The following is a 12,698-nucleotide window of genomic DNA, read 5'->3' as shown; positions in this document are numbered from 1 at the left end:
GCCGCCATCTTGTCCGCCATCTTGTCCGCCATCTTTTCCGCCATCTTGGCCGCCATCTTGGCCGCCATCTTGGCCGCCATCTTGGCCACCATCTTGGCCGCCATCTTGGCCGCCATCTTGTCCGCCATCTTGTCCGCCATCTTGTCCGCCATCTTGGCCGCCATCTTGTCCGCCATCTTGGCCGCCATCTTGTCCGCCATCTTGGCCGCTATCTTGGCCACCATCTTGTCCGCCATCTTGGCCGCCATCTTGTCCACCATCTTGTCCGCCATCTTGGCCGCTATCTTGGCCGCCATCTTGGCCGCCATCTTGGCCGCCATCTTGGCCGCCATCTTGGCCGCCATCTTGTCCGCCATCTTGTCCGCCATCTTGGCCGCCATCTTGGCCGCCATCTTGGCCGCCATCTTGTCCGCCATCTTGGCCGCCATCTTGGCCGCCATCTTGTCCGCCATCTTGTCCGCCATCTTGGCCGCCATCTTGTCCGCCATCTTGTCCGCCATCTTGTCCGCCATCTTGTCCGCCATATTGTCCGCCATATTGTCCGCCATATTGTCCGCCATATTGTCCGCCATCTTGTCCGCCATCTTGGCCGCCATCTTAGTGGGGAAAGGGGGGGAGGGGGATGGAAGATGTTACCTCTTGAACGACATGCTCTCCTGGTATCGGAAATCTGAAAACAGCTGGTTTGTATGAAAAGTTAGTGTGTAAACATTGCATACCTTACGGCGGAAAATTGGTTGCAAAGTTAGTGTATAAACATTGCATACCTTACGGCGGAAAATTGGTTGCAAAGTTAGTGTGTAAACATTGCATACCTTACGGCGCAGTACCAGGAGCTACCTCTTCCGTGGATGCTCTCCTGGTACTATACATTCGAAAAATGGTAGTTTTCGAAGAAATTTTTCACGATCAACGGGAAAGTTAGTGTTTAAACATTGCATACTTTTCGGCGGTTTTTGTGCAAAATTGCTGCAAAATTTTTCCCGACCAACGGAAAATGTTAGTGTTTAAATATTGCATACCTTTTGGCGGTTTTCGACCAAAATTGCTGAACAAGGTGCTACCTCTTCCGTGGATGCTTTCCTGGTATCGGAAATCGGAAAACAGCTGGTTTTGTATGGAATTTTGTACCAGCCGACGGAAAGTTTGAGCGAGATGAAGGATGCTTTCTGTTTTATATTATAGTGTTGATATTACTTATTAGCGATCGTTCTCACGTGTTTGAAAGTATGTAATAGCAATATTAATGTGAATTTCGATCGTTCGATTAAATTTCGCGTATTAAATTTGATGCTCCAATTTTAGGTCGGTTGTCCGTGCGTCAAGAAATCCAAGAATTTCTGGGCCGATCTCTTCGCTCATTGTGAAGACACTTGCGATCATTTCGTCACATTTACACTTGCACATTTACATCAGTATGAAGCACCATATGTGCTCCTCAGGCACAATTTGATAGTCAGTAGCAAATTATAGGGATACAACACCACAAAGCACTCACTAATTTTTCTCAAACAAACTGAGTTTTCAATGCAAAAAAACGAAACCGCTTTCAGCACGCACGACAATGTTTTAGCAAGACTACTATGATAGGTTCTTCACTCAACACATCGTTTTTATATCAATGCATACTTGATTTCTTCAAGTATCTTTTTTCGTGTTCTTTTTTTATTTAGATCAACGATTTCGCGGCGATGATCTAAAACTGTATGGATTTAGAAATGGAAATTTTAGAACAATTTCAGTCTAACAACGATGCAAATGTTACCGAGATTACAACAATGTAGTTTGAACAGTATTCTACAAGGGGATATGATGAAGTGTTTGGACAGTTTGGGATGGGTGGACATAAGCTGGACCTACAATCCAGCTTCGATTAAGTAATAATCAAGAAAGACAGAAATGGTATTCCAAGAACCATGAGGTATCAAATATCAAACGGAAAAGAAAGTTCTAATGATTGCAATATGATTTTATTCATATTCTATGACAATGCTAGCTATGTCGTAGTACACTGACAGATTGTGTCGGTTATAACATCATTACCGGCTTGCAAACTTGCAGAAATTATGACAATCGAAATACTAAACACAATACTCCACCACAATACTGTTTCGAAACACGTAGGCTGGACATTTTCACGGTTCAATCGGTGAGAGAAAACAATACCACACCACGAGTATCGCAATGGCAATAGCTGGCAAATATTGCGGAAGTGAAAACAAGCATGGTTTCTATTCTAGCAACTACCGGTAGGATCATTTACGAACAGATGAAAAACTCCCGTTCAAGAAATAGAATACATGAATAGGTTGAAGTAAAAGGGCATATAAGGGTTCACGGGGCGGCCAGATGGTGTATTGGTAGCGCAGTCGGTCTGTACAAGACAGTACCACGGACAAATTTCATTTGGACCACCAAACCTCCGCACGCAGCTCTGACTATCCTACGGGTAAATATAGTAAAAATAAAAATAGAAATGGTAGGCTTAAACATCCTGAAGATGACGTGCCGATAAAGAAGAAGGAGTTTGAATACACTGCATACTTCTCTTGAGTAGCGGTGTAACCGGGCCGATATAGTTAATCAAATAAAATAAAATTATATTAAAAAAGGATATATAAAATCTAAGGAAATATTCGATCAATTTTCTACCTTTTTAATTAGATTTTGTGCAATAAATTAACTCTGCTGCTAAATTTCCAAAAATCGCACAATTGGCACAAGTTGTTTGGGGCCCCGAAACACGGCGAGATTTTCGGCAAGTGCCGGAGAGATACGAAAGAGATGCAAGATCCGTTCTGCCATTTCCCCCACTTCTATAGTATAGTTTTTCTATCCATACAATCCCATATGACAAGTACAGTGCAATATAGTTAGCTGATGAATATTGAGTCGCTAATCGGTGAAAATTTGACAAATAAAAGCCGATAAGAATGGCAGACAAAAAAAAGTAGAATGCTACAAGCAGTTCAGACTATAAAACAGATTTAGAAACAACAGAACAACACTGTTGCCTGCGTTCGATAAGGGATGAAACGTGTAAAAGCGGCTTTGTGTTAGTAAAAACAAAGCACCATAGCTTGAGGCAAGTTCTATCCTGTTCGTAGCGCAGGTAGCCAACGAAGACCATCAGTACCTTTAAGGATATTCTTAAATTCCACCCCTAAAAGATAGAGACACTAGAGACAGTTGGTTCAGAAACTCGAATGTCAGGTAGCAGGAGGAGTAGGAGCGTTAGTTTTTATACCTGTTGTTAGCATAAAATCTGCTAGAGTAGGATTTAGGAAGGCCTTTAAACAAGTGATTACCTTTGCAGAAACCGTCCTTCTACCATATCGAAACGGATTAGCAATCACTTTGAGGCATGCAAGCGCTCGTTGTTGGTTACGATTTGAACCTCTCAAGGACGGCCCTAAAACTACATATAGCATAATACCAGAAAAGGCCCTGCATAAATACAAAAGCCTCCGTCTTGTGAACCGTCTTGGAATGTACCTGTTGAATGTTGTCCATAGATGCTGATGCATTTTGAAAAGCAACAATACCAAAAAAGCAAGAGCATATTGAAACCGCCTCATTTTTTTAGCTTTAATGCCTGCCAGCTGCGAGCAGAAATAGTTTGAGCTAAAATGGAGGAAAATTATAATGCCTCGCCTAACGAGAACAATAAAACCTCACCCCCTGAAAGGGTGCAGACTGTTTTGGGATAACATCCGGTGAAAACCTTCTTTACTACTAGAGCAAACCATCGTTGGTCATTGGCCCAACACTGCAAAACCCCACCGGTTTCCCGAAGTCCCCCGGAGCAGGTTCTTTTGTGGGATAATTAGAACGAGTTAGAAGATTTTTCTTCACCGCGTGTGTGTGTGGATTAGACGATGTCTTCCGGCTCTATTTTTCCTCTAAAGAGTTCAAATCATCTTGCACAAGTACTTCCTAAACTCGTTCCGTGCTGCGCTCGAGCTGCGTACCCACCGGGAAAGGGATCGTTAGCCGAAGCGGGAGTGAATGGCACAAGCGAGAATTATTTATCGAGCGAACGATTTTCCTCGATCATAATCCAGACCACACTAGTAGTTGGTGTTAGTCCGTTAAAAAATGGCCATATCGAGCGGGTGCGGTTTGGAGAGAAGAGAAGAAGGGAAAATGGAAAGCAAAAGCTTCACGCGCCCATGTGCGTCGGATATCAAAACGGAAGGAACAAACGGAAAAGAACGTTTGATGTGATTGATCGATTTGAACGATCGATAGATTGAGCAATTTTCCAGCTCCAGTTACCGGACCTCTTTTTTACGATCGGTACATGATGGGGCTTTTCCTTTTTGGTAGCAAAACGTTACGTACCACTTTACGGCTGTGTTTTTTTCCTTTAGTGTGTTTTATCTGCGCAGGTGATTTTGAAGATTTGAACCATTGACTTTACAGAATAATTCGTGATCCTTTCCATCTTCCATGAGTTGATACGTTTGTTTGAATTTATCATTTGAATTGTACATGATAAGAAATTTGATAATGAAAACGCTTAAGCATATGACAATATTCCTCCAAACCCCATGAAGCACGAAAATGATGCCACGTCTAATCATCGCATGGCTATTTTTCTCACGCCACCGATACCTTTTCGGAGCATTCTTAATAAGCACCTTTACGTAGCAGAAACGGCAAACAATAAGACGAAACCGAACAACTCAATCAAAATTGTTCCAATCCATCGATTAAGGCGAAATTTTCCTCGCGCGACCTCAATAAGTTTTCGCCATTTCCACGACGGTCGACTGGGCCATGGTACCGGGGCGGCAAAACAACAAAAATTCAAACAATTAGACCATTTTCTACACCACGCCCCGTTCCTCTACCAGCCTCTTCCACGTGCATGTCCGAACCGAAAAACCTCTTCAAATTATTCGCGATTTGATGCTTAATCCACTCGGCGCGTGTGTGCGGCATTCCGTTTGAGCGAAACAGTCTAACCTTTATTGAGCGATTACGATCCTTCCATTTGCGTGTGGCGGGTGTTTCTTTCATCGATTCACCCACCTTGGAATGGAGCAGGATCGCAAAAAAAAACATACGTGTGCAATTTTCCCGCCCGGGGCCGGAATAATGTGGGCCCGATTAAGCTATAGCCTGGATTATATGGTCGATAATGCAAAGGCAAAGAAATTTTTTTTTCAAAATAAGCCATCACATCGATGGTTACATTTTGTAGTAAAGTTCGTGTTGCTTTAGTGTGCTTGAGATTAAAAGGTGAAGTTTTCCAAAGTTTCCTCAATAACTGAAGATAGCACATAAAGCTCACCTCACCAGGAAATTTAACAATGCAAAGGGTACAAACAGTATTCGAAACAGCTGCTTCTCTCTTATTATAATTTATTTTCCACAAAATGTTTCACATCTCCAATATCGTTTAGATTTTGTGTCATTGCAGTAAAAGGAGCAACAGCGGTAAACCAAACGAACATGCGCACAAAAAAGCACATCGACCTTCAAGAATGAGGATTGAAAGTGTAGGATTAAACATTTTGTCCCTGCTGTTTTGTGCAGTACACATTTCCTCTAACGAAGCTCGGTTTCTTGTCGAGCAAATTGCAAGGACATCTATGACAGCCACACCTGGTGCCGACAAAAGCCGTCCTGCCGAAAAAAAATGTCAATAATGCAACAGTGTAATTTGGTAGTAAAGCATACAGTAAGGAAAGACGATCCTTTTTGCATCTAATTTTTATGTTGCGTTTTGAGTTGAACAGGGGAAAAGGGGCAAACCCGAAGTACTCATCGGTGTACAAGTGCGATAGGCATGATGGTCCAAACCAATGGTCCTAAGCTGCTGCTGGCAACTCTGATGAAGCTCAGCACTTGCGTACGTTTGTGGATGTACTTACAGCAAATGTTCGTGTGTCGAAAATACGGTAAACAAATAAGTCCGGGTTTTTTTTGCTCTCCCCCTGTTAAACACCTTGCCTTCTGCCTGCCTTTGGCCCATGATTCACCCGGCCTTCTTAAGATGCTGCGTGAGTCTCTCTCTATCTATCAGCCTTCCACAGTGGGCAATGCTTTGCTGTGGGTCAATAGAGTGTAATTGTGGTGCCTCTATTGGTGCCTGATCGTCTCGCTCCTTCGCGCTTTTGTTCAGGTGATCCGGTCTCTTTCTCGTGTGCTTACTTGCGTTGGTTACGGATGCTGTATTGGCATTGTTTTTTTCGTTACCCTTGTGCCCCAGTCCTGCAGCTTCCCTAGTCTTGTCTTCCTGTCTTCTTTTGTGTACCAATATATCCTACCACCCCTAGGCATGATCTTCTGTTGTCCATCATCATCTGTAGGGGAGTTTTTACTTTATTTTTCACATTTTTGGTGTGCCTGTGTGATTTGTTTTGCGTGTGCGTTCACCATTCCAAATGCGCACATACGTGTGTTGGTACGGCTGTGGAATCTCGAATTCCGGTGCTCGTTTTCGAGGGAAAATCAATTTTTAGTCATTAGTAATATTTTATTACAAGCGCACCACTGATCTGGGAAGGAAGTCGGCACACAAACGGACCCAGTGGCAATTTGTGCGAGCGAGAACGGGCGAACCGGGTGAGTTCGGATACCGATTGCGTCGGTGGCTCGATCGCGCGTGCCGCATGCCGAACTAGTGGAAGATTCTGGCGTGAAAAGCCGAGGTCGATCGCAGTTTTCGCGCACTGGCCTCACACTCGAAATTTAGGTGTGGGTGATTGTGTGTGCGGAATTGTTTGTTTTCATTCATCCCATCTCCCAAACGAGCCATTGGTTTGGTGGTGCGCGGCGGTGATCGACCGATCGGTACCGTGAAAGATCACACTGCAGCAGCCTCCGTCGGTCCGGGCAGGTGCGTGTACCAGTCGTCTCCGGGACGTCTCATTTGGTGCGTGGATCTGATCGAGTGCTGATATCGGTACAGCAAGCATGCAAGCGGCACATAAATGACGCAAAGCATGGATCAGTGCCGTGTAGAAAAACATATCCGGATTGTTGCAATAATTGTGTGTTTAAGGCAAAGTCCTGAGCTCTCCTAAGTGATAAGATACAAAGTTTAATGTGATATAGTTAGAAACGAATCGTACAAAAAAGCTCGCCGTGCTAATGAGTGTGTGAAATCGTGCAGAAGATTGCTAAATCATCACCCTGCTTTGGCTCTGTACCATTTCGAATTGACGATAACGAGACAAATAGCAAATACTGACTGTCAAAAATTACTTCATCCCATTCCATTGCCGTTTGAGCATCTCCGACGAATGTGTTTGGTTATCCCCCCAAAAAAAAAAATCTTCTTCCATCATCTTCATTGTATGTGTGTGTGCGTGTACGTGTGTGTACTATATGATCGTCTGAAAAGGTGCTAACGGACATCGTAACGCGTCACCGATTGTAACTAGGGAGCCATTGGAGCCAGTCTATTCCGTACATCGGTGGATTGGTTGCAGTTTTAAAAAGTCACCCAAGTGTGTTTGTGATTATTAAAAATTCGTCCACGCGGCACCCCCGACCCAAAGGTAAGCGGTTCAATCTGGAATGGATTTGTGTTCTACGATGAGCTCATTGTTAAACGATTTCCGGCCTTTAAAGCGAAATAGAGATAAAGTGTAACGGAAGAAATCGTTCGGGATCGTTTGACATAACTCTAAACACTGATAAAGCGATTAAACATGCGCGCGTTTTGCATATCGTTATCAAAAGACTTCAACGAAAAGATAAACGACGAACCCAGTGGTTTGCGATGTTGATCTTCGTTGAAGATACTGGTTTCGTGTTTCTCGCATCTCATATCGATTAACGCTAAACCTGAATGATGAACTTCTTTAATACATTGCTCCACTGTGGTTGTGTCGCTGAACTATATCATATTTTTTGCAAATCTCTATGCTATCAACATTGACCTGCTTCCGTTCGGTGTTGTTTTGGGCCGGACCAAATCAAAACCCTGGGCCAGCGCGATGATAGGCGAGGATTCTTCAAACTGGTTATATAACCTTTCGTCGTAAATTTTGTCCACAAAAATTTCGTTTAGTTCGGACGAAATGCCACATTGGAGCCATGAGCGTATATATTTTTTTGGCACTGTTTCGATCATTCGAGGCAAAAATTATAATCATCCATATGATTCTTTTTTTGCTTGTCTAGGTGGTTGTTTAGATGTCGATTATGAATGTGGAAAAAGAAGTGGGACAGTATCGATTAATTACCATACCTTTCGTGGCAAACAATCAGCCGCATATGTTAAATTCAGCACACAACGCAAGTACGCGACACATGTACGCTCCAAAGCAGAGAGAGCTAGTGCGAGAGAAGGAAAGAGTTAGAGACAGTAAGTGTAGTTACCTTCCTTTTCTCCGCAGCCTCCCTCCTTTTCGGCAGCCATCATCTCATCCGGGATCTTCTATGTTCCGATGGCCAAATATCCAAAGTCCCAGGGGTGGCAACCCAAAGCGACTCGAGAGACTCGCCACAGCCCTCTTAATCATGTCCGATGTGAGATTTTTCGACGCTTCGTCGACAAAACAAAGCCGAAACCACTCGACTAGAGCGACCGGCGGAGATGGTGGTATTAGTAGTAGTTGGACGTGATTGGACCGAATGGCAGTTTGCTCACCACCCGTTTTGGGGGTTTGAATTGAATTTAACTTATTCACGTACCCTCTAACCTTCACGAAATTAAACGCACCGAGAAGATCTCGTTTGAAAGTCTCGTAACGCTTCGTACTCATTCGAGTACAAATACGCCCTGTCTCGCTTTCGTCCCTCTGATGCTGATGCCTTAATCCTCAAAGCCGAAAAAAATCGTTCCATCTCAACCAAAAAAAGGAAACTTGAAGACTTGAACGGCGGGACGGCATGGTTCGACGAAACCTGCGCATGGTATTGAATAAATTCGATAAAGATAATAACAGAAACTACACAAGCATCAACCAGCAAGACCAGCAACGGCAGCATCATCATCACTCATAACTGACCGGTACATGATGACGATTGTTCATAATTGTTCCTCGCGGGCCTCACTCATAGGGTGGTAGCAGGGGGTGGCAGGGTGTGGTATGGTACTTGCGTTTGTGTTGTTACTTGATGCTCTTAAAACTTGCGCCCTAACTCCACCGACCTCGCGCTCAGCCACCCTCTTCGTCCACACTGAGGTGTAAATCTGTTCCGTAAGGAGAAAAAAGTTGTACGTAGAAGCGACCCCCGATCTCTTTAGGCGTTTATCTTACCCCCTGTGCCCGATGCGTACGCCCCGATCACTAGTGTGTGCGTGTGTGTTTGTGGTTGAATGAGAAAACAACCCCCAAAACTGTGCCTCCCGATCTTCTATCGAACAGAAATGCTTCAATATCTTAGCTGGTGCAGGTTCGAGCTGCGATCACCCTCTCCCTAGCTCGGTCTTTCGAACTTCGGAGCTCTAACACATTGCCCACACTGTCAATCCTAACAGCATGTGTGCGTGTGTGTGTGTGTATGTATACCTGTCCTCGTGGTTTCTTCTTCTCCCATACCGGAGGGTAGTATTTTGAAGAGGCTGAAGGTTTTTAAGCGCGCGTAAGTTTATTTAAAAATAGGAGGATAAAGGAGGTAATAATTAGATATTCGATTGTACCACCTTTGCACTTACCCTCGCCCTGCATGTTACCTGTCCTTCCCTGCCATGTGTTGGAGAAAGAAAGAGGCAATCATTTTTTTCTTTTCCTCGCACTGTACCCTAATTTGACCGTGCTTGCTTTTCGACAGACACAGACTCTGATTTAAAAGATCGTTATGTTAAGGAGTATGATTATTATTACAACAACCACTAAGTGACACGCATGTGCACCGGAGCGTGAAAGTAGCAAGTGAAAAGCGACCAACTGTCTAGTTTCGGAACAGTTCTAGCTCGCATTGGCAGAAGTGGTAAGTTCCAGCGGCATCCAGTTTAACCCCTTTGCTGACCGTTAGTTGATGGACAGGTGATAAGGACGTGCCGTTGATTAGGAAAAGAAGTGTTTGCAAGCAATCGTGTGCTGCGCGGTGTGTGCTGTAGGAAACGATTACGATCGAATCTAATGATGTGTGTTGCCTTCTCCGCTTTGTACGAGTTTCGACTTCGTGAAAATCCAAACATTCCGCAAGGAGGCCCGCTTACTACAGGCTAGATACATCGCTTTACTCGAGGGTTATTATGCCGACCCTAACTTCATTCTTTTTTTTATGCGAAGATTGTTACGATTTTCGCTAGCTTCCAGCCGACTCGAAATAAACGGAAGGAAGTGATTTGTAGAGAATGTTATTCACTCACTCCAATTTCCATTCAATCGCACCATTTCACTAATCGTTGTTCATTTCCTCCCTTCCATTCCCTTATCCAGGAGCAACGTCGTCGCATTTGACAAGAGTGATCTAATTTCCAACATGCTACAAAGCAGTCTCGGACAAGCGCAGCGCTTTAAGAAGCGCGAACGCACACAGAACTGGGCGTACGAGGAGAAACATTTTCTGCTCGAACTTTGCCGGAAGGATATGCACATCATCGAGAACAAGCGCCTTGACAGTGCGCTGACGACGCTGAAGAACCGGGCCTGGAAGATCATCCATCAGCAGTTTGCGATCGCGTTCGGTACCGATCGGAACTGTAACCGGCTGAAGGAACAATGGCGTCGGATGAAGGCATGCACGCGGGCTGAGATGCTCGACTACCAGCAGCGGATACAGCGTTTCGGACAGGAGGTCGCCGATCGCAAGAAGCCGAGCGGGTTCACGTTCGAGATCTGGGAGTTTATGCAGGAGGCAAAGAAAGTTTGCAAGAACGAGCTGATGGACGATGTGGACTACTCCAAGATGAAACTCTCGCTCGAGGAAAACCTTCCGCAGGGTGTGTCGATCAAAGACTGCAGTGACGAGAACGATGATGAGAGCTCCTCGATGTGGTAAGTATCAAACCCAGTTGTGGAAGTTTGATCGAGGGAATCAACCAAGCATTGCTGACCGTTAATTTTTTTCCGCTTCTTACTCTTTGCAGGGATAAGAATTCGCAAAACATTTGCGAGGTTCAAATAAAGGAAGACTCCCACGATGAGCTGGACGAGTACGATAAGGGCCCGGCGGCAAAGTACCCACGACTAAGAGGACTCTCGAGCACTTCCTCGCCCTTCGGAACGAGTTCGTCCGCTGCGGATGCGGCTCACAGTCGATTCAGCGAGCTGCTCGCGTCGAGTTTTGCGAGCAGATTGGCCAACAGCGACCATCATCATCATCTCAGCAGTACCGGTGGATCCGGAAGCAACCACAATAACAACAATAACAACAATACCGCTAGCGGGAACAAATTGCTCGAAAGCCTTGACGCATTCAACCGGACTGCGTTTGGGAGCGAATCGAGCCTAGCGGACCTGACTGCTCACGGAGGCGCTGCGAATGCCAATCTATCGCAAGTGGATCTAAGCAACACCCTCGAAGCGCTGAACCTGCTGAAGAACCGCTTCAACCGTATGAGCGAGCTGGGGCATTGGAAAAATGCTTTCCAGGAGGCACACAATCTCAGCACGGCCAACCACCAACAACCACCAGATTCACCGACCGGAGTAGGACACAGTGCTGCGACCAACCACATACTACAGGGCCTGGCAAACGGAGGTAATGGTGCGCTCCTGCACGACGACGACCACGACGGAGGAATCGTACATCCGAGGGCCGGATCACCACTGCCGGCCGGTAGAGGTACGAGCACGGGTCTCAAGAAGTTGCTCGAGTCTCAGCACCAGAGTGAGCACGAGTTGCGCATGCAGATTCTGAAAACCGACCTAGAAACAGCTAAACTAAACAAAGAAACGGCCGAGCTGAACCGGCAGCTAGCGCTGCAGAAGCTTCGAAGGGGCGACAGTACCAGTACGAGCGTTGGGGACGTTGCCAACCATTCTGACCGGAGAGATGAAGACGACCAGGACGTGATGGACGATAATACTTCAAACTCGACGGTACCCGAGGGTAGACTGGTTGTCCGATCGTTATCGTCGCTGGAAGCAGCACCACCGTCCGCCCCTTTACCGCCGTCCGTTCCGACCTCACCATCGTTGTCCTTAAAAGTAATCAAGAACGAGTAAAGCGATGTGCACAGGAGCGATGTGTAAAAGTGACACCAACCAGAACCAGCCACCAAAGGCGAATCACGTAACTCTGTATTGTTAGAATGTTAAGAGTTTCAATGCCCGGCATTGCACGATTGAAGACTTAGCTTGGGAATTGTGTTGTAGAATAAAAGTAACCGTGCATCTATTACCGGTTAAGACGCAAAAACACAGACTGTCTGTGACTCTTTGTTCATTTACTCCTGCTGGATAGTCATATTTGTATACGAGAGGACACAGTCCAGTAGTGCCTTTCATACAGAGACCGGGCGAAGTGGTGGTGCATTTACTGACCGACTAAGCGAATTAGATAGTGCACTAGAAACAACAAGCAACAAGAGCGAGATTTAGACAAAGAGAAGAGAAGAGAAAGCAAACAACATTAAAATGCAATCGAATGCAATCAATATATGAAAGACTGCCGTGGCGCCTTACCGACAGCTGCGAGATGAGTGAGATGAGGAAAAAGAGCATTCACTTTATTACTAGTAGCCAGTTTTATAAAAATAAATATTAGCGAAATTAAACAAATGGTACTCTGCAATAGAGGAGGAAGGCACGGTTGGTTCAGCATGTGCACATTGGACGGGA

General features: G+C 45.2%; 1 protein-coding gene across 1 annotated transcript; it reads left to right on the top strand.

Moving 5' to 3' along the window:
* Positions 1-10,395: 10,395 nt before the first annotated feature.
* LOC128304521 (uncharacterized) lies at positions 10,396-12,083 on the top strand. The gene is made up of 2 exons (XM_053041714.1): positions 10,396-10,910; positions 11,003-12,083. The coding sequence occupies exons 1-2, from the start codon at positions 10,396-10,398 to the stop codon at positions 12,081-12,083; spliced, it is 1,596 nt and encodes a 531-aa protein (XP_052897674.1).
* The last annotated feature ends 615 nt before the right edge of the window (positions 12,084-12,698 follow it).

Source organism: Anopheles moucheti, chromosome 3, assembly GCF_943734755.1.
Source record: "Anopheles moucheti chromosome 3, idAnoMoucSN_F20_07, whole genome shotgun sequence".
In the NCBI taxonomy this organism is placed as follows: Eukaryota; Metazoa; Arthropoda; class Insecta; order Diptera; family Culicidae; genus Anopheles; species Anopheles moucheti.
Note: the sequence above shows the minus strand (reverse complement) of the source record. Positions and strands in the feature narration are given on the sequence as shown.

Excerpts from the sequence above, each read along its gene's own strand:
- LOC128304521 (XM_053041714.1), top strand. The coding sequence starts at position 10,396 with ATGCTACAAAGCAGTCTCGGACAAGCGCAGCGCTTTAAGAAGCGCGAA. Across the intron at positions 10,911-11,002 it reads GATGAGAGCTCCTCGATGTG|GGATAAGAATTCGCAAAACA; the intron begins GTAAGTATCAAA and ends TACTCTTTGCAG.